The following is a 22,773-nucleotide window of genomic DNA, read 5'->3' on the forward strand; positions in this document are numbered from 1 at the left end:
TGACAAGTAAAAGAGAGAAAAGTACTTTCTAGAGGGAATAAGAAAAAAAATGAGACTTGAAAGTTCAAATGAAGTGTCCATTGTTATTTCTGTCCTCATGTCAATGTATTTTTCAATATGTGACAGCTCCTGACAATTTTCACTGCCTAATTAACGGTAAATGATGTTTGAGTTTTTTTATACCTATATGTATATTATACATATGATATATATATACATATCTACAGACATGTATGGCATATATTATATATCTATATCTATAAACATATATGTGTGTACACACATACACATGAATTTGTGATTTCATTGCTGTAGGGAACTCCCAGGGTGCAAATACTCTCCAACTAAACTGATTGACAAGTATGTATGTGTGTATATACTTACATGTATATAATATGTACACATTTATATATACATGTTTTTGTTCAGTTTTTCAGTCATGTCCAGCTGTTTGTGAATCCATGGACTACAGCATGCCAATGTTGTCTGTGTTTTTTGTTTTGTTTTGTTTTTGGCAAAGATTCTGTACTGGTTTGCCATTTCCTCCTCCAGTGGACTTAGGCAAACAGAGTTTAAGTGACTTGCCTGGGGTCACACAGCTAGTAAGTGTCTGAGGCCAAATTTAAACTCAGGTCTTCCTGACTCCAAGCCCAGAACTCTCTCCACTGAGCCATCTGATTGCCTCTTATATGTACATATATTAATATTACTTTAATATGTAAGTATGTAAAACTTTAAGTAATTGCTCATATTACCAGAAACATTGAGTTGAACAAACATGAGTTAATTAATTTCTAATAAATGCACTCAGAAACAGTATGTTTTATACAAACAAGAAAATAATGTATTCTATACCAGCAATAATAAGGATGTGTAAATGTATCAAAATTTGAGCTACTATAAAATGTTTCACTGTTATAAACTAACTACTTTAATGCCTATTTCTAGACCAAAGCCAGACAGTTTTACCCAGGAAACTAAATTTCAGATAAGCATCGTTGTTTCTGAGAGCTGAACTCTACATAGGAAAATAGTTTTCTGACTGTACAGTCCACAGGTAAAAAAGAACAGATCTCATCTGAATTTTCAGTAATGTGAAATTTCATTGGTTTGTGAGCAGGCTAAATGGATGGGGACAGAGAGGAGTTGCTCTGACAACAGTTATTGCTAGCCTAGCCTATACCACCAGTAATAAGGGATGTGCAAATGTATCAAATAAAGGAACAGTATTGCTCCTGAAGGCCTTTCTGCTAAGTTGCATGATTATTTGCTGTGACAACAGCATCAAACTCCATATAGAGAAAATACATTTACATTTAGCGAAGAACAGAATTAATCTACCGGCAAGATTTGTTTAAAACAAATGGTGAATAGTTCTCATTTTAAAAATAATAGAATTCCTAAGAAGAATGATCTTGACTACAATTAAATTTTCTTTTCTGAACATTCTAAGTATAAATTGTCATTTGTGCATGTGTACATCTTACAGTGAGTCATGAAAACATTTTTGCATTTAAGTGAACTTTTTTTTGTTAGTATAATGATGCAAACTCACACACTATTGTCTAGATATAATTTTTGCCCTTGCCTGTGTTAACTATGGTCGGAATGCTTTGGAGCCAGACAAAAAATCAAATTTAGATTGGGCATTCCCTTATTCAAATAGAGGCTTGTCTCTGTGTGTGTGTTTTCACTTGTGTGTATATACTTATTTTACCCATCTTGGCCCTTCTTATTTTGAAGCATAAAAAATCATAATATAGTATTGCATAATTCCTTGGGAATGAGCTGGTCAAGTCTACTTTTCTTCTTTACTAGCTCCAGCTATTCAGAATAAACGGTAATAGTATGAGTTTCTACATCAACTTAAAGCTTGCAAAATGCTTTACGTACATTATTCAAGCCTCTCAACAATCATGTGGAGTATATACTTACTACAAAGAACATTATCTACCTTTTACAATTTTGGGAAACTGGGGCTATCATTCATTTAATAAGAAACTATTAAATGCTTACTATGGACTATTCATTGGGGGTACAAAAACAAAAGCAAAAACAGTCCCTGACCTGAAGAAGCTTACAGTCTCACCAAGGGAGTCAACACATATATATGGTAGTAACATACAAAATAGACAATGTGATTTGGAGGTGAAGGGACTAGTGGTTGATGGCATCAGGAAAGGTCCTTATTTCAGCTGAATCTTGAAGGAAGCTAGGAATTCTCAGAGGCAGCAAGAGAGTACATTCCAGGCATGAAGGACAAAGGAATGAAGGCAAGAGATAAATTGACCTGTATGAAGAGCAACAAGAAGACCAGTTTGATTGGACCACAGTATGTTGGAACGGAGTAAAATGCAATAAGGATGGAAAGGTAGAGCCTGGTTGGAGCCTGTTTGTGAAGGGCTCTAAATGCCAAATAAGAGCTTATATTTGATCTTGGAAGTAATAGGCAAATGATGGAGTTCCCCCTCCCCACACTTAAAAGTGTTTTATTTTTTTTCCAATTACATGTAAAGATAGTTTTCAGCATTCACTTTTTTTTTTTTTTTGGCTAGGCAGTGGGGGTTAAATGACTTGCCCAGGGTCACACAGCTGGTAAGTATTAGGTATCTGAGGCTGGATTTGAACTCCGGTCCTCCTGACTCCAGGGCTGGTGCTTTATCCATTGCGCCACCTAGCTGACCCCACAACATTCACTTTTATAAGATTTTGAGTTCCAATTTTTTTTTCTCCCTCCCTCCCTTCCCTCTTCCCTCCCCAAGACTGCAAGCAATCTGATATAGGCTATATACGTATAATCATATTAAACATATTTCCACATTAGTCACGTTGTGAAAGAAGAATCAGAAGAAAAAGGAAAAACCACGAGAAAGAAAAAAAAAAGGGAAAATGGTATGCTTTGATGTGCATTCAGAAGCCATAGTTCCTTCTCTGGATGTGATTAGCATTTTCCATCATGCACCTTTTGGAATTGTCTTCGATCATTGCACTACTGCGAAGAGCTAAGTCTATCAAAGTTGATCATTGCACAATGTTGCTGTTACTGTGTATAATGTTCTCTTGGTTCTGCTCACTTTATTCAGCATCAGTTCATGTAAGTCTTTTCTAAAATCCATCTGCTCATCCTATCTTATAGCCCAATAGTATTCCATCACGTTCATATACTAAAACTTGTTCAGCCCTTCTCCAATTGATAGGCATCCCTTCAAATTCTAATTCTTTGCCACAACAAAAGGAGCTGTTACATTTTTTTGTACATGTGGGTCCTTCTCCCTTTTTTATGATCTCTTTGGGATACAGACCTAGTAGCGACATTGCTGGATAAAAGGTTATGAACAGTTTTATAGCCCTTTGGGCATAATTCCAAATTGCTCTCCAGAATGGTTGGATCATTTCACAACTCCATCAACAATGCACTAGTATTCCAAGTTTCCTACATCTTCTCCACCAAGAAATGATGGCATTTTTAAAGCAGAGGCTAAGTGACTTTTCTAGGCTCATCCAACTAGCAAGTGTCAGGTCTTCTTACTCTAACACTCTACCTACTCTGCTTTTCTTAATTTAGTGGATTCTGACTTATAATGAAAGGTGAAATGGTACTTTAGAATAGTAAGTGGCATGAGCACTAGACTGCGATCCAGGAACCTGGCTGTGTGTGACCTTGGGCAAATCATTTTGCATTCATAGGTTTCAACCTTCTCATCCGTAAAACAAACATGTTTATCTGAGATTCTTCCAAGCAGTGTCTATTTATGAACCCCTGACTCAAAGAACATTTAAGTTGGATAGAAACTTAGAGATAATCTGGTGTAATCACCTCATTTTACAGATGAAGAGACTGAGGCTCAGCAAGATTAAATTACCTTTTGAGGTCATGCATATATTAAGCCAATACTTAGGGTAAAGTTTCTTAATTATTTGTGTGTGTGTGTGTGTGTGTGTGTGTGTGTGTGTGTGTGTGTGTGTGATGGACTCCTTTAGTAATCTGGGGAAGCCCAGGAACCCCTTCCAAGAATAATGTTTTTAAATGCTTTAATATTCCATTGTTCTATAATCCCTCATTCTACATTAGCTCCTTTTAAATCAAAGATTCTTAACCAGGGTTCATAGATCCCCAAGAAGTTCATGGATAGATTTCAGGAGGTCTGTGAACTTGGATGCAAAAAATCAATCTTTATGTTCATTAACCCCCTAAGTGAAATTTGGAATTTTCTTTAATTATGAATTTTTAAAAATTATTTTGAGAAGTCAACAGGCTTAACCAAACTGCCAAAGAACTAAATAACACAACAAAGGTTAGAAACCTCTGTTTAAGAGATTATAGGCCTTCAGACTTCTATTTAGTGAGACATGGCATTAGTTGGTGCTCCACTCCAGGCAGACAGGTGACTGTCTAAGCCATTCAGGACGGATGAGAAGAGCTTAGCCTTGAAAAAAAAAAACACTCATTTAAAAAAGAAGCAACAAAAAAACCTCCCAGTTCTGTAAATAGTGAGTGTTTGATACATGTTTGTTGAGTTGAAATGAAGTGCTAAAATTGATAAACCTATGTGCATAATGTACAGTTTTTTTCTGTAACTTTTTATTGGTACAGAGCATACACTTACTGAGGCATTTAACCACTTATAGAGCAGGAGTCTTAAATGACTTCACCGTTTGCTTTACCATCCCATTGAAAGAGTTGCATGGGTCCACCAGAGTTACCATTTTTGATAAAGGTCCCATGTGACGATAATTAGGCACCTCCTTACTTTCCCATAAGGTGCTGTAATGAGAAAAAAAAGCATTAACAAATATGAGACCACAAATCCTTATGTCTTGAAGCTATTATACACTCATGGATTGCTCATATATATTTGAGGAGCTGGGTGATGCAATGGGGAGCACATTGGACTGAGAGTCAGGAGATGTGGGTACTTCTAGCTTGAGCTCTCAGTCATCTATCCCAACCTGTGCACACAAATCGTGGATCTTTGTAGAACATCCCTAACGAATCACCATACAGCCTCTTATTTAAAGACTTTCAGTGATGGAGAGCTCACTATGTCATGGGGCAGCCCATTCTATTTTTGGATACAAGGATAGAGGCAAAATAGACATGACTGTTAACTGCCTTATAGAACTTTCCACTTTGATACATGAAATATATGTCTTTTTCCATCTGCTTAATCAGTAATGGTCAGGCTTTTTAGACGTGTTTTCCATTAAGACTTACCTTCTAAAAATGCCCCTGCTACTTCTAACTGACCAACATGGCAAATAATATAAGTTCTGGCCATAGATTCTTGATTCTTAAAGGGGCTAAGCCTTTTCTTTCCCAGTCCTGAAGAATGTAAACGAAATGCACCGCTTCATTTAAACAGAATCTGGGGTTACTCTCCAGTAAAATAGGGGAGAGAGTAACAAGTATTTGGTGTGAATATAAATATCGCAATAATATCCCTTTTTCTCATGTTTTTAAGTGGTGGTATAGATAAAGAAGCTAGTAGATAAGCCATTATAAATCCTACAGGGTTAAGTTTTGATTCTAATGATCATTCTAATGAAGATAAAGCTAGCATGCATGATATTTGTGCTTGCCCTAGACCTTTTGGGTCCAAATTTTGAGAAAAGGCATGAAAATTCTGCATTCCAAAATGTTTTATTGTTAGCATTCAGAGAAGGTAGCATGCAAGTATGAAAGTCCCTATCTTCTAGGATTCTGTTGAATTTGGGAAATTTAGTATCAGAGTTCTCTCATAGAAAAGAAATATGGCGTAATGGATGGAGGGAAGGGCTTGAGTCATGAAGACCTGGTTTCAAATCCTACCTTTGACATACAATTACAAATCCTTCATTTAATGTCTCTCTGATGATACATAGCTGTGAATTATAGAATAACACAATCTCCAAAGAATCAAAATTGCAATTGACAATGTAAGCGACAAGAGACAATGGAAATGACACAGTGAGCACTCATAGGCTGCTGTATAGTCTCATTTCTTATTCAAGAAATGGCATAAAGGATATCACCTAGGCATCGTACAATGAGAAAAGAGGATGAGCTGGCTATTTATTGAGAGTAAAGAATAATAGACAGCCTGAGTGCTGCATTGATACCTAGAAAATGTTGGAAGGTCTACAAAATTGTCGGCAGAGACTCAGTGGAGGATCCATGGGACAATGTATACAGGAATAGGATGGGGGTAAGGAGGGAGGGGAAAGGAATAATCGTACACACACACACACACACACACACACATATATACATACATATATATATATATATATATATATATATATATATATGTGACTTACTGTGCTAAATGCTTTAGAAATATTATTTCATTTGATCCTCAAAACAACCTTGCAAGGTTGGTGATATTATTATCTTCATTTGACAGTTGAGGAAACTGAGGCAAACAGAGGTTAAATGACTTGCCCAGGGCCACAAAGCTTGTAAGTGTCTGGAGTCTGGAGCTGAACTCAGGTCTTCCTGATTTTGCTAGGTGGCGCAATAGAGTGCAGGGCCTGGACTCAGGAAAACTCTTCCTGAGTTTAATTCTGGCCTCAGACACTCACTATGTGACCCTGGGTAAGTCCCTTAATCCTGTTTGCCTCAGTTTCCTCATCTGTAAAATGAGCTGGAGAAGGAACTGGCAAACCACTTCAATATCTTTGCCAAGAAAACCTCAGATGGAGTCATGAAGAGTCAGATACAACTGAAATGACTGAACAACAATCACACTGATTCCAGGCCCAGAGCTCTGCCACCTAGATGCCATATGAGAATGCATGGACGTTTTCCAACCTGCACTGATGAAGAGAGTAGTATCCACATTGATGAGATCACAAAGCTATCCATGCACTGAATGATAACACTTTTTAAAGACTACCTTCTGGGTCTTTATGTATATGTTTTTAAAATAAAATTTTAAAATGTACTTTAACTCCATTTATATGGAGAGATTGAATTAGTTATTGGACACTAATAGATATGCTTCTTATTTCTTTTTTGAAATAGACATTCCAATTACATCATGTAAAAATGTATTAATTTTTTATGCTTTAACTAATTGCCTGTAAGTAGACATCAGCAGATGAGAATCATACCTAGTGATAACCCCCTTCAGGAGAAATGATTCAGGCACCTGCTTAGTTCAGGATCATAGAGCTAGAAGAAATCTTGGGGGACAGCTAGGTGGTGCAGTGGGTAGAGCACTGGCCCTGAAGTCAGGAGGACCTGAGTTCAAATCCGGCCTCAGACCAAACACTTGACACTTACTAGCTGTGTGACCTTGGGCAAGTCACTTAACCCTAATTGCCTGAAAAAAGAAAAAAAAAAGAAAAAAATAGAAGAAATCTTGGGCGCTCATACTAGAGTCCACTGTCTTCAGGGAGAAGACCGTCCATACCACCCAGAATAAGTGTTACCTCTCTATCCTAAAGGGCTCCAGACAAAAAGAATTTTGTTTTGTCCATAGCAACCTCTTCTCCTTTGAGTATATTTTCTTTGGTTTAGACATTGCCTTTTTTTCTTCCCCAAATATTAGCAATTCGTTACAGAGACTACACAATAGTCTTTTTATAGTTCAGCTTTGGGAGATTGTAGGCTCATAGATTTTGAGTGGGTAGGGATCTTAGAAGTGATTATATGCAGCCCCCTTATTTTACAGGTAAGGAAACGGAGGCCCAGAGAAGAGAAATGATTTGTGCAAAGTCACATAGGGATTGAGGATTAGAGCCAGGATTTAAGCCCAGGTCCTTTGTTTCTGATGCATCTTTTATTAATCTCCCAATTGCTTTTCTTATTCTCCAAGCAGTGATTCCTCAACAAGATGGTTCCAGTTCCCCGAGTTCTCAAACTCTATGCCAAAGGAATGCAATCTCTGGTGGGTCATACCAAGCCAGAAAGACTTCGCTTTGATTATGAGCGCAGTGAGGAGTAATTGGTTTGTCATAAGAGAGACAGGCTACCTAAGATCAGAGAAACTCTGTAGGTTGACTGTAGGGTAAGGAACTTTTGGACCACAGCAATTTCATAGCTGTCTATTAAATTGTGGTGGCATTACAGGAGACCTTGGTGAAAGAGGTGCTTGCTCAGACTAAATCACAGTTCCTTGAAATACTGAGGTACTTTCCTCACAATGACTGTTCCAAGACTCCAATCTCATCCCTATCTCCCTTGCTCTCAGCAAAAATGCCTTCTCTTTTACTAAAGAGACAAGACCATCTGGTAAGGAATACATGACTCCTTGTAGCATGACTTCCATACACAAACACTTAACTGAAAATCTCTAATTACTTGGAAAGCTCCTTCTGTCCTTGGCCCTCTCCTTCTCTCTCTCTCTCTCTCTCTCTCTCTCTCTCTCTCTCTCTCTCTCTCTCTCTCTCTCTCTCTCTCTCTCTCTCTCTCCCTCCCTCTCTCTCTCTCTCTCTCTCTCTTTTTCTCTATATTCTCTCTAGGTGACCTCACCAGCTCTCATGGGGTCAACGAACATCTCATTGCAGATGACTCTGAAATCTACATATCCAGCCACCATCTCTCTTCTGAGTTTTTCTATCACCAATGTGACATCTCTTGCACAGTTCTATCACTATGTCCCATAACGTGCCCATTTTATTCTACCTTCCCTTTATGTGTTGTCTCTCCCCATAGAATGTAAGCTTCTTTAAGGCTGGGACTGTCTTTTTGCTAGTGTTTTGTATCCACAACAGTTAGCACAGGGCCTGGCATATAGTAGCACTTAATAGATGCTCAGTCTATCTGTCTTTCTATCTGTCTATCTATCTATCTATCTATCTATCCATGTCTATCTTTCTGAAACTCAACTTGTCCAAAAAAGAACTCATCTTTTACCCTAAACCCATCCATCTTCCCCACATCTCTGTTTTTGCCAAGGGGACTATCCTACAGCTACTTGCATTTGAGCCTTTGGAGTCATCCTCAACTCTTCCCTGTCACTCACCTCCTACATCTAATAAGTGCTACCTCCTCAACATTTCTTAGATCTGTCTGCTTTGTTCCACTCACATGACCATTACCCTAGTCTGACCATTACCCAACTCCTGTCTAGATTATTGTAGATATTCTAAATTATCTAGATCTTGTAATGACAAGAACCTTTTAGTTGGCTTCCCTGAATTCACACCCCTCCTTTCCTTCATCCTTCACCCATCCAATTGGATATATTGCTAAGGCACAGAACTAACCATGTCACTTCCATGATCTAAAAGCCTCAGGGTCTCCCCAGTGTCTCCAGGATAAAATACAAAGTCTTCTAATTAGTATTTAATAGCTATTTCTGTCTATCTACAACTGATCTTTCTAGGCTGATTATATGTACATTTCTCCCCTCATACACTCTATTTGATATTGCATCTCTTGCCTCTATGCTTCTGTATTCCATGCTTTTAATGATCTCTCCACTCACCTCCACCTGTTTAATCACTTAGTAAACATTTACTAATTAACTACTACATTCCAAAAACTGTGCTAGGCATTGGGGATATAGTAATAAGAAGGAAACATCCCATGTCCCCAGGGAACTTCTATTCTATTGGGGTAGACAACATGCACATATATAAGTAAATACAAATTCGATACAAAATAGATACAAGGTAGTCAAGGTGGCATCTGTGGTAGTTGAGTCACGATCTGAAGGAAACTATGGGCCTAGAGGTCAACCTGTTCTAAGGCACAGAGATGAGAAATGGAAGGGAGTTTGGGAGTAATAACAAGAAATTTAATTTAGTTCTTCCCACCAAAATCTTTGGCACTGTCAAGTGGTGCAATATCTGATACGGTTTTATCAGGGGAAATAAGGTTAGAGAAGAGGCATTCACATCTACTTTGTTACTGCCCCTTAAGGCCCATGGCATCTTTCCATCTGACTTGCAGCTGAAACTTTTCTAACTTGCTAGTTGTCTCCTCCATTAAAATGTGAGCTCCTTCATAGTCTGGATGAGAGTCCACATATGAGAAATGTTGAGGAGATAGGACTTATGAGATATAGATGGTGAGTGAGAGTGAAGAGTTGAGTGAGGCTCCTTGTCTTGCTTAAGCCTCCCAGTGCTTAGCACAGTGCTTTGTAAATTGTAAAATCTTAATAAGTGCTTCATTCATTCATTCATTCATTCACTGTATGTACTGTGTGCCTTCTAGAAAAAGCCTGAAAAAATAGGTTGGATTACATAGCCGCCTCTTACATGAGGTGTTTCCTGATTCCTCCATTTATTAGGGATCCCATATTACTTTGCATTTACTTATTTGTGTGTATGTGCTCTCCCACTCCCAGAAGACTATAAGTTTCTTGAGAGTAGGGACTATTTTCATTTTTGCCTTTACACTGCAGAGCCTAGCAGAGTGCCTAAAACGTAGTAGACACTTAATCCTTGGTGAACTGATTTCAATAAAGTATAAGGTAACATTAGGAATTGAGTGTTGGGGGAGGTAGAAATGAGATTGGGGCTCTGAGGCTATGGAAAAATTTTGGAACACCCCACTAAAAGGAATTCAGTAGAAAGTTAATAAAGGATGAATAAAAGGAAAATGGAGCAGCAGTGAGGTCTCATTTGACAATAGGGTGAAGAAATCTGTAATGGCTCCAGTCTGTATATCTTCATAGCAATAAGAGTAAAAATATATCAAGCTGAATAGACAATTAGGAGAAAATAAGTGCATTAGGTTCTTGTGATCTACCTGCCATTGGTAGTTGTGGGCTTAATCCTTAGTTAGAGATACTTTTTCAAAAAATGAACAAAAACCTCAAAACAAAAACCACTGAATGGCCTTGTAAAAGGAAATAAACGTTAGCTATATGGTAAAGGTCAGGTGAAATTGACTCTTGAAGGTCAAAGGTTAAAGTTAACTATCTCCTGCATCACAGAAAACTTGAGACTACTTAAATTCAATACACTGTTTCTTGATTAGAGAATTCTAACCCAGTGTAAGCAGGATGATTTTCTCCATTAAACTGTATTTTCACAGTTCATTAAGTATTATATTTCTGTAAAATACCACTGTTTTTCAACAAGCTCACTGTAAGAAATCAAGAAGTAGATGTTAACAGTTATAAAACTGAGAGTGGACAGCTTGGATAGTTGGGTCCAATAGTAACCTTTATCATTCATCTCTTAGGGTTCAATTCCACTCAACAAATTATTATTAAATGCCTTCTAGTCAATGTATTAAGTCCAAGGAATTAAAAAACAATCACAAAAAAAGAAAAATTCTTGTCTTGAGGATATGATATAGACACAGAGAAGTAAATGGAAGACAATTTGAAGAGGCAAAAATATCAGTAACAATTGGGATGGGAGGAAATAAAGGAACTGAGAAGATAATACCTAAGCTGAATCTTGAAGGAAGATAAGGATTCTGAGAAATGAAACTGAAGAGGGAGTGTATTCAGGCATGGGATGAGTGGGTGTACAAATGTACAAAGGCAGGGGATGGAAAACAGAGTTTGGGAAAGTAATTCAGCTGGAATTTAGAATCTGTAAGGGAAAATAATGTAAGATGAGGCTGGAAAGAGAAGTTGGAGCCAGATTATGAAAGGCCTTAAATTCTGGATCTTTGAGTTTATACTTTTCCCCATAGATGATAGGGGGCCACTGAAAGATTTTAATTAAGGGATTTTTTAGCTAATTAAGGCAGATTTTTAGCTTAGTGAGATTACTTTGGCAACTTTAAGGAAGATGTATCAGGCAAAGAGAGAATGGAAGTAAATACATTAGGAATTATTACAACAATCCAGATTAGAGATGAGGGCCTGAATAAGTTTGGTGACGATATGAGTGGAGGTAAGGGAGAAATGGAAGCAATGTTATGGTGGTAGAATCAATAAGACTTGGCAATTGATTGTGTGGGGTGATAGAGAAAGGTGAGTCAAAGATGACTCTGAAATTGTGAACCTGGGTGACTTGAAGAATGGTAGTGTCCTCAACAGAAGTTGGAGGAAGGGTGATTTTAGTAGGGAAAGAATATAATTTCCTTTTGGACACACTGAGTTTAAGATGTCAATGGGAGCTCCCGGTGGAGATATCCTGCTATCAGTTAGCAATAGATGACTAGAGTTAAGGACAGAGATGAGATAAACAGAGCAACAACTAGCTAGCTTCCTAGATAGATACAGATTTAGGTTACATAGATTTGGGAATTATCTACATGAAACTGATAATTGAACATATGAAGGTGGTGAACACAAAGGGACAGAGGGTCAAATGAGAATAAGGTTTAGTCTAGACTCTTGAGGACAACATGCTTGGGGGGTAGGAGATGGATGAGGAAATATCAAAGAAAAATGAAAAGAAGTGGTCATAAAAGTAAGAAGAGAGTGGTGTTGCAAAACCCAGGAGTGAAGAAAATATGCAGGAGTAGAGGCTAATTAATATCCTCAAATTAAAGAGAAGTCAAGAATTCAATAGTTAAGAGTTCTTTGGAAACCTTGGAGAGAACAGTTTTAGTAGAGTGGTAGGGTCAGAAAGCAGCATAAGAAATAAATGTGTAGGTGGTGAGGAAGTGGAGATGAAGGAGAGTAGACAAATCTTTCTAGGAGATTGGCAGGGAAAGGGAGGGGAGTTCCTATACAGGCCAACAGGTTGAGGGGATGGCAGAGTTAAAGGAGGGTTTTTTTAAGTATGTGGGAAACCTGGCTATATTTGTAGATGTTAGGGAAGGAAACAGGTAGAAAGAGAAAGACTAAAGATGACTGAGAAGGAAGAAATGATTCCTGACACAAGAGCCTGGAGTAAACAAGAGGAGATGAAATAAAGGAAGCAACTGAGGGATTAGCTTGACAAGGAAGAGGGCTACCTCTTACTCAGAAGCTGGAGCATAGGTTAATTGACTTACCCATGATCATAAAGTTAGTATGTACTAGAGGCTGAACTGGCTACTAGGCCTTCCTAACTTTCAGGTTGGTTCTTTATCCATCACATCACACTGTCTCTCTATTTAAGTAGAGTAAATTTGTAATGGACCTAGTCAGCACAGTTTTATAACATCCCAATGGCATATCGTAACATCAGAGGGGAAGCAAAGCAAGCAAAGGTCATCCAATGTTTAGGATTGCCAGGTAGGACTAGAGGGCAAGGGATTCAAGAGTATAATTGAACCAATAAGCAATAGGGTCAAGACTGTGAAAAGTAGAACCTGAGACCAAAAGACAGATGATGGATAGAGAAAACAGAAATGATAAAGGGAATGGAAGTCATGGTAAGGATGAAGAATTGGTTCAAGACAAATGGGCCTGAGGGAGAGATGAAAGCAATAAATAAAGTTTATCAACATAAAATGAAATGTTAGAATTTGAGATTATGGAGACAGAACAGGGTAATGGTGTTATGAATTGTTAGGAAAATTTTCCTTACATCTAGCTGAAATTTGCTTCTCTGCAACTTTCTTTGCTTTTCAGGCAAAAGATCCCCAGGCAAAAGATTCAACCAATCTTCATATAGAATGATCTCCAATTCTCTCCCCATTGTTGTCAGTCTCTTTCGGGCATGCTCAGTCCTGCCCATGTCCTCCATGTAACATCCATGACTGAGCCCAGTACTGCAGATATGGTCTGATCAGGGCAAAGAACTTTCTCTATTTTTGTAGCACAACTCTATGTGTTAAATCAGAATGAAGATGACCCATAAATTTGGAATGTTTGATTTTCAAGATGCCATAGGATACTTCATTAATGACAAAGACTGAGGTTCCACCATGAAGATTTACAGTGGTGAGTCAGAACCACTGAATATTTTTGTTGGACTTGTTAAATTCCCAGTGGCATAAGGATGGATTATTAAGTAAGCCAATCACATGATAGTAAATATTTCTCTTTTTGAGAACAAACATAAACTATAGCTAGAAGATTGATTTTAATGCTGGTTTTGTCTCTTTTTTAAAAGTCTTCCTCACATGAAATAAATAAAATATTCAGTTTTGCTTAATTCTCAAAGGTTATGCCCAAATCCTATTGCCTGGAAGTTAATTCATCTTTAAGTAAACTCTACAAAAACATAGCTGCACCTTGTGGGTATGGGTGGCATTTGAAGACTTGGATTTACAGCAAACTGACAGTTCAAACCATAAAACTGAAGATCTTTGTTGTGTTGGGTTTTGCCTTTGCCTTCTGTTCTCTATTGTCTCAACTTTGTCATAACAGGAAAAGTACTGGTTTATCTAAGTTCAGGTACACTTTCAATTCTTCTGAACCAGAGTGATGAAGAGATAGTGGGGCCCCTTAGAAAGCAAGAGCCTTGCTTTTCTTTAACTAACATCGTGGAGCATTTAGTGCCGTGCCAAATACATAGGTACTCATGAAATATTATTAATAAGCAATTTAAATATTGAAGTATTAAAAGCTGCTAATGTAGTTCAGCTGTCCACTTTCCCCTATTGATAAAGAAAATAAGATAGCTGTAACGGCTCCCTTGAGCAGAAAAAAGATAACAACACGAAGTATGACTTCACTGTGATTTTCTGAACTGTGCTATCTAGGAAAATATGGTCAAAAAGATAGTTCCAAGTCTTTTGATGGGTACACCCCCTGAGACCTCACCTGAACATATCTATAATATGTCCCTAATTGTGCTTCCCTTTTTTAAAGATGGATGACCCTTTCCACTTTAGATGGCTCCCTGATTCAACAAAGGGAGAAAATACAATCTTTCAGTCATCCCAGGGGGCAAATGGGGGAGAGAAGATATTCTCCCCATCCACTTCAAAATGAATGTTTATGGACAAAATCATAGAATTTTGAAATTAGAAGAGATCTCAGTGGCCATCTAGTCCAATCTATACCTGAAAAATAATCCCCTCTACAACATGCCTAATAAATGGTCACCCAGCCTTGGTTCAAAGAACTCCAGTACAGGAAAACCCACTACCTCCTAAGAGGCCTATTCCATTTTTGGAAAGCTTTATTTGTTAACAAGTTTTTTTTTTCTTCATATCAAACCTAAATTTGCCCTTTGCCATTTGGCCCATGGGGCCAAGCAGAACAAGTATAAACCTTATTTGATACAATTAAAATACTATATATTTTAGACAGCTATCATTTCCCCCTGTTCCCTTCCCAGGCGTCTCTTGTCCTAGTTAACCATCCCCATTCCTTCCAGTTGATTTACATATAGGATCAACTCAAGAATCTTCATCATCCTGATTGCCCTCTTCTGTACTGAGTTAATTTGAATTTATAAATGTCCCACCTGATATATGGATGTTTTTAGTATCCTCCCATACGCTGTTTTATTTAATTTGTTTTGTTAGTCTGAGCTTGAATATACCAACAAACATGAATATTTCCATATACAAAGAACAAAAAGAGTACTGTATATGAAACTATCCATTATGCACATCTTGGTTTTTTAAAGTATGTACTAAATTCAGCAAGTTAGATCCAAAGGGGTCCTGCTTATTTGCATTTGCTTCTGAACCTTCTGCTCTACAATGTGCATTTTTAAAATGCTTCACTGACACTCTTTTCTATTCTTTTTCTCCTTCTATGTTCATAACACAGCACTAGTATTTATTCAGGTTTTCTTATATCAAATACAATATCTCTTTCACATATTGAATATCTAAAGGATTAATGTAAAATTTGTGGTCCAGGAAAAATTCTGGCAGATTTAAATTTGTACCTACTATCAAAGTTAATGCTACTTTCTCACAACAGTAGCTATAGGTCCATGCTCTGTTTTGGACAAAAAAATAGAGAAAGAGATAAAAGATACTTAAGTATATGGGATGGGTGGATTGCTAGAGATAAATAGGTGAATGGATGGATAGATAGATGATAGATGGGTAGATGCAGAGTGGTAGATGGATGAATAGAGACAGGCAAAGAGACAGATAATTTTGAGTGATTTGGCACTATAACCAAGTTAAAGCAAACAACTGAACTTTAAACAGCACAGTTTTTTTTTTCCCCAATCAGTTATTGATGAGTCATTGTGGACCAACACCTCTAATATTGGTTTGTGCCTTGGTCACATTTTCAGAATCAATTACAGTTTGGAGTTTCATAGTTTCTTTACCTTATCAAATTTGAACCAGGGACCAAAATGTCACTAATTTATACACTTAATGGAAACCAAGTGCCAGCAGCACATTCACATTTGTACCCTTACAGTCATTTGAAGGCAGGGCTTCAAAAAATCACTAGTAACTCGATGGCACTTTCTGTGCTGGCCAAGGAAACAGCACCAGCAATACCTAAAAGAAAGGTCCTTTTGATGGCTTGATGGCATTCTCTGGGTCCTATCTGGTCAGAGTAATGACCTATCCCAGATTATACCATTGCTTTTATCTGTGAAAAGAGTCATTCTGAATCTATTTGAGACCTGGATTTACATTTTCAGCAATACATTTTTTTTTTTATTTCCAAGACCAAGGCTTCTAGCAAAGTGCTTTCAAATTTGAATTATAATGAGCAATAAAGCGGTTTGTTTCTTTACTGGCAGCTTCAAACCAAGGAGCTTTCAGTAAGCTAGCATCTAACAGCTGTTCTTTTCAATTTGCAAATGTGATGTTTGAAAGATGGTTATTATCTTCAATAGAATTTTCTGTTTTCTGAGAAATAATGCAATTATTCCCAGAAAAAAAGTGATTCACAGACAAATGAAAAATGTACATGGCTTCTAAACAGCATGCATTTATTTGGTTAATGCAGGTACATGTGTTGAAATGCAGAACTGCAAGTCTAAGTAGCAAGGTTGAGTCCAAGCTAAAGCAAAGCAAGCTCATTCTTCTTTCCACGTACGTCAACTTTTTAAACCCTGACTGGTGAGGACTGATACTGATCCCTTGGAGTGTGAAAATGAACCCATCTTTTCTCATGAAAAAAAAGGATACTCTTCCATTTTTTTTAACCAAAGCAAATTTATTTTTAGTATTTAATTGTTCTTTAATGAAATAACCATAATTAGGATTTTCCTTCTAATGTATCTGAACAAATTGAATAATAGTCTTTGCACTTACCGTCGAGCTGCTGAACTTGTGGCTGGGGTTGTTGGTGGAATATCAGAATTTGCTGGGTGGGTGGCTGTGAAATGAACCTTGCCAATATATCCCGGAATATTTGCAGTGCTGAAGAAAAAAGTTAAAAGAGAAAAAAAGGAAAAAATTAAGAGAATAAAAATTTTTTTAGAGGAAGAAAAAAATCTATGCCCTATATTTTCCCCTTTTAAATTTGAGGGAATGGGAGTGTTATTGCTGAAACTGGGATGAAGGGCATAAATTTGTGCCATGATCATACACAGAAATTTCAATTTCCTCCTGTTCTGGGGTAAAAAATAAACCAAAAAACAAAAAAAAAGCACACACACACACACACACACACACACACACACACACACACACACACACACCCTGATAAAACATCAATTGAAATTTTCCCTTTTCCTATTATTTAGAATTTGCATACATTTTACAACCATGACTCATTGTCAAGAATGACATTTCATAAGAAGGAAAAACCAGGAACTAGGGTTTACAAAAATATCAGGCATCAGGTTCATATATAATCTGGCAATGCTGATTTGAATATTTGTTCTAAAAACCACTTATATTTGCACTAGCTTTGTTATTTTTCAAATTATCACTGGGACACTGTATTCTATATAAGTGATTTTGGATATTCTTGAAAATGTGAACTGTTAATTTTAGTATAGCAACATATGAGTCTATGTCAATATCATTTAATATCCTATCCAAAAAAAGAGGAAAGAAGGAAAAGGGAGAAGAGGGGATGAGAAGAGAATAATTAGGGTCTTTCTCATTGTAAATGCTCCATCATAAAAGCTTGTTTAGAGTGAAAATTAATTTTTTAATGTTTAAAGAAAATAGTCTAAGGAATCATTTTCATAACTAGTTGATAGGGTTAAAAAAAGAAAATTAGGTAGATGAGGTAATATGTGTAAAAAACTCTAAATTCTAATTTTGAAAAAGAAGATCATTGACTTACAGATTGAAAAGGACTTTATAGATTTTCTAATTCCAATTCCCTCATTTTATAGAAGAGAAAACCGAGATCACTCTTTCCACTACACCACATTGCCATAGATCTTGATTTCTTCCATGTGAGTACTCCCTCTACCAATCTAGCCCAAGGGTAAAAAACATGGATGCAAAGTGAGTAGGAAATTGAAAAAGTGTATGTAAAGGACATGTGTGCAGTGTGAAAAGATACAGTTCTTAAATGACATATCAGTCAATAGATCAAGAGATGTTGCCACCAACATCTACTAAGTTCCTAGTCTATTATAATAAAAGTTAATGAACTAAGGAGAAAAGAAGGTAGAGCCTCTCTCTGAGATAGGAAAAGGTATTATGATGTAGTGGCAAGACTTTTGGATTTAGATTTAGAAGGAACCTTAAAGATCTATTTAAACCCCTTCATTTTTGAGATGAGTAAACAGACTATGAAAGACAATGGAATTTACACAAAGTTCCAAAGCTAATTTGAGGCCATGCTAAGATTAGAATCCAGGTGTCTAGACTAGAATTCTAGTCTAGTGTTCTTTTTACTATGTTGCTCATTATCTAATTTTACACAAATACTCCCTTTATCCAACATCACCAAAGAATGAATTGTTCTACATGGATGAGTTTTCCAAATAACTGAAACTTATCCACTTAAAGGGCAAAGATTTTAACATTTTAATTATCTTTGATGGGACTTCTTATAAAATATATTACAAGGTGGGTATCCATTGTTTGGTAAATAGCTAGATAAATGTGGAGTATGAGTGTGATAAAATATTATTTTGTGGTAAGAAATAACATATATGAAGAATTCCTGTGAAGACAAATGAAGCATTATAGAGTAGAGTAAGTAGAAACAGGAAGTACAGCATACACAAGGGACACAATAATATAAAGAAAAAGAATTGTAAAAAGAGTACTAGCTTTGAATACCTATAAAGGCCAATTTTGATTATGGGGAATAGATAATGAAACAAAGGTCTCTCCTCTTGGCCAAGAGGTAGAGGACTCTGGATGCAGAATTTTACATATATCATCAGATGTATCATTTATTTTTATTGAACCATTTTCTTTGTTATGAGGGAATATTGAATGTGAGAGTGGTCAGGGCTAGTCCCCAAAATGACTATCATGTTAAAACAAAAGTTCTCAATGAAGCATTTTAAAAATAAAATAAAAATTATTATACTTCCAAATTTTCTGAACCAAAATATACTGGATAATGAATATTATGCAATAATATATTAGTGGCCTCAAGGGCCAGTACACTAAATGGGACCAGGATTGGGCTTTTGAGGTTTTGTGTCTGTTTTTATTGGTTTTCTGTCTATTCATTGCAGTCAGATCATAAGCTTTCACTTTATGCTGTTGTCACTGTGCTTGTCTCTAACGGTTCCTTCTCTCAACCAACTTTCTAATTTAGTGATAATACTCTGCCTTGGGTTGGGAACCAGAAAGTAAAGTTTCTTAAAATTGTGTCTAAAATAAAAGTGAATAGGATCTGAATGAGATACTTAGGGGGTTCTACTATGTGTAGATTGCATGACCCATATTGCAAGGACTTTGTGGTATTAACTCTAGACTTGGTGGTATTAACTTTGGTCTTTTCAATATTTACTTTGTCTATCCATAGGCCTTTAAAAACAACAACAACAACAACAACTTATCCTGAGACTCAGTCATATCTTAGAACAAAGATTCTTAACTCCATTTTATGTCATAGACTCATATGATAGCCTCATAAAGACTGTGGACCTCTTTGCAGAACAATGCTTTTAAGGGCATGAAATACATAGGATTACAAAAGAAATTAATATATTGAAATATAGTTAGAGAAATATTTTTAAAGAACAAGTTCTTGGACTCCAGGTTAAGGACTCTTGTCTTAGAGAGTTGAGAATGCATAGTGAGTGACTTCTGGATTCGTAGGATAAAATGCATACCATAGCAGAATTTTGAGAAGGTAGCAAGGTGGTGAAGTGGGCAGAATGCTAGATTTGGAGACAGGAAAATCTGAGTTCAAATTCAGCCTCAGAAACTTACTAGTTGTGTGACCCTGGGCAAGTTACAACTTTCAAACTAATTTTTCTCCTCTCTAAAGTAGGAATAATAATAACACCTACCTCATAAGGTTATTGTAAGGATCAATTAATAAGCAGTTATTGAACATCTACTATTTTTCAGGCACTGTGTTAAGCACACAGATAACCTTTGTAAAGTGCTTTTTAAACCTTAAGGTTTTAAATAAATGTTGCATATTGTGATTATACTCATAATAATATATCTATGAAAAATAAAAATCAACAAAAGCACAGTGCTGTATACTGAAGGAAACACAGAGAAGTAGAAGATAACATCTGTGCCCTTGAGGAGCTTCCAATCTAGTTGGAGAAGTGGGGGCAAGTGAGACTTCCACTGTATTTTGCCTAGGTGAGGCCACAGATGAAGTCCTGTGATCATTTTGGAAAGCTACATTGTAAGAAGGATATTGATAAGCTAGAGAGAGTTCAGAGGGGAGTGACCAGGATGGTGAAGGAATTTGAAATCATGCCATACAAACATCATCAGTCCAAGGAACTGGGATCATTTAGCCTGGGGCAGAAAATGCTTAAAGGAAAGGATTACTCAAGTACTTGAAGAACTCTTACATGGAAAAGATATGTTCTGTGTCAAAATGGGTAAAATATTGATTTTTGGCAATTAGGAGCAAAAAAATGTTTTAGCAAGTATTAGACTTATCTAGAGGCAGACTCAGCTGCGTAAGGAGATAGTAGGTAGACTTGAACTTGAGGTCTCCAAGCAAAGGCTGAATTGACTATTTCTTGGCATGTTATTGAGGGGATTCTTGGCCTGGTATCCTCTGAGGTCCCTTCCAATTTTGATAGTATATGATTCTGACATGAACATTTCTAAAAATTTAAATAACTCTGTTTCAAATAATAGTTAGACAGAATTAAGGAATAAGGGAGATGGCTCAAAATAATACATGGTTAATTATTCCTCTTTGCTTTGATCTGCCCTGGGAACTGAATGGAGTCAGTAGCAGGAATATAGTAAATTCATGTCATCAGGCACAATGAAATAAGGAAACCACTTTTGGAGTCTTTAATTCAAAGTATTTGCTTTCATCAACTTTCCTTAATTCTTTTGTGTTTTCTCAGAAAGTGAGAAAAGATTCTATACCACAATGATAAAACTGAGAGAAACAGACACAAGGTTACAAACTTGGCCTGTGCCAAGTTATTTTATGTGGTTCCAACTTCTCATCACCGGCTCTCTTTCTGTCAGTGTGACGTCTCACTTAGCGATCCTCTCCTCTGGTTCCTCATTACTGCACTATGGCATAGTCAAAATGCAAAGCAGGAGAAATGACCAAAAACCTCAACAAAAGCCAAACAAAGACCCCACCTATGGATTACTCACTGATAGATTCTTTCTATTTAACTCTAAGTGTACCAAGTCTTCATACAGAATGAAGAGAACTGTGCCCTTGGACAGTTTACTTCCCCTCTCTGGGCCTCCGTTTCCTCTTCTGTAATGAAGGGAATTGGCCTAGATGATCTTTAACATCCCTTTTGGCTCTAAATACATGATTCTATGAGAAAAAGCAAGAAAGCATCAGGCATGTTCTCAGAACATGACAAATAGTTCAGTTTGGTGGGGATGCAGGATGTCTGAAGAGGGGTGGCTAGAGATGAGGAAAAGGTAGATTGCAGGCAAATAGTGAATGTCAATTGAAAGAGTTCGGGCATTTTCTGGCAAGTGGTGGCTTATGAATAATAGAATGTGAATAATAGAATGTAAGATTATTGAGAGCAGAGTCTATTTTCACTTTTGTCTTTATTTCCAGTGCCTAGTACTGCTTGTTATGCAGTAGACAATAATCAATGATTATTGATGGGGCAACAAGGTGGCGCCTTGGACAGAGTTAAGACTGGACTGGCACCAGGACTGGAGTCAAGAATACCTGAGTTCAAATTCAGCTGCAGACATTAGCTGTGTGACCCCTTGCAAGTTACTTAACCCTGTTTGCCTCTCCTCGTCCATAAAATGAGGGGGAGAAGGAAATGGCAAACCACTACAGTATCTTTGCCAAGAAAACCTTGAAGAGGTCATAAAGAGTCAGACATGACTGAAATAAGTGAACAACAACATCAATAAATGATTTATTGAATTTAATTGGTACTGGCATATATTACTATTACTTGTTCATTTATGCCTGGAAGAAAGTAAATTCTGGAATATGCCTTTATCCCTCATTGACTTAGATAAATGTTTGTTGAATGACTTACATTGAACATCCTGAAACTAACCTAAGGAGAGAATGAAGTCAAGAATAATGATGAAATAAATAGTATAGCTTGCTAGGTTTCCATAGGACTAAAAAAAATTGTGGAGTTGTATTCATGGGGAATCTAAAAAGTGAATTAAAAAAAAAGATACATTTAATAAATGAGAAAGGGTATGTCACACACACGTGCAGCACATAACACGTTAACTCAAAAAATTTCAGTCTTGTTTGTATGAATTGCCATCACCAAAATGTTGACCACTGGCCTTGAGGTTTAGTTTGGGATTTCCTTATACAAAAGTGGTAGCAAGGGAGAGAAGTAACAAGAGTGGCACAAAATTATTGAAGTGTATCTGTCTCCCCAAGCATTAATCAAAGCTTCCATGCATATTACAAAGGAAATCCCCATCAACTGTGCTGGAGTTTTTTTTCCACTCACCCTAAGACACCTGCAGAATTAAAATATACCACTTAGATCACGGCCTCCCATTGCAGGCCCTTCATAAAGAAGAGAACTTAATGT

At 36.9% G+C, this 22,773-nt stretch overlaps 1 protein-coding gene across 1 annotated transcript in view; it reads right to left on the reverse strand.

Moving 5' to 3' along the window:
* Positions 1-1,482: 1,482 nt before the first annotated feature.
* SPATA48 (spermatogenesis associated 48) overlaps positions 1,483-22,773 on the reverse strand; it is a 92,639-nt gene continuing 71,348 nt past the window's right edge. The window contains exons 8-10 of the mRNA XM_027837140.1: positions 16,955-17,062; positions 4,608-4,765; positions 1,483-2,290 (exon numbers count right to left, since the gene is read on the reverse strand). Of these exons, the coding sequence (XP_027692941.1) occupies positions 4,624-4,765; positions 16,955-17,062 (250 nt within the window). The 3' untranslated portion in view covers positions 1,483-2,290; positions 4,608-4,623. The remainder of the gene's footprint in view (positions 2,291-4,607; positions 4,766-16,954; positions 17,063-22,773) is intronic.

Source organism: Vombatus ursinus, unplaced genomic scaffold (assembly GCF_900497805.2).
Source record: "Vombatus ursinus unplaced genomic scaffold, bare-nosed wombat genome assembly UNPS02014820.1, whole genome shotgun sequence".
In the NCBI taxonomy this organism is placed as follows: domain Eukaryota; kingdom Metazoa; phylum Chordata; class Mammalia; order Diprotodontia; family Vombatidae; genus Vombatus; species Vombatus ursinus.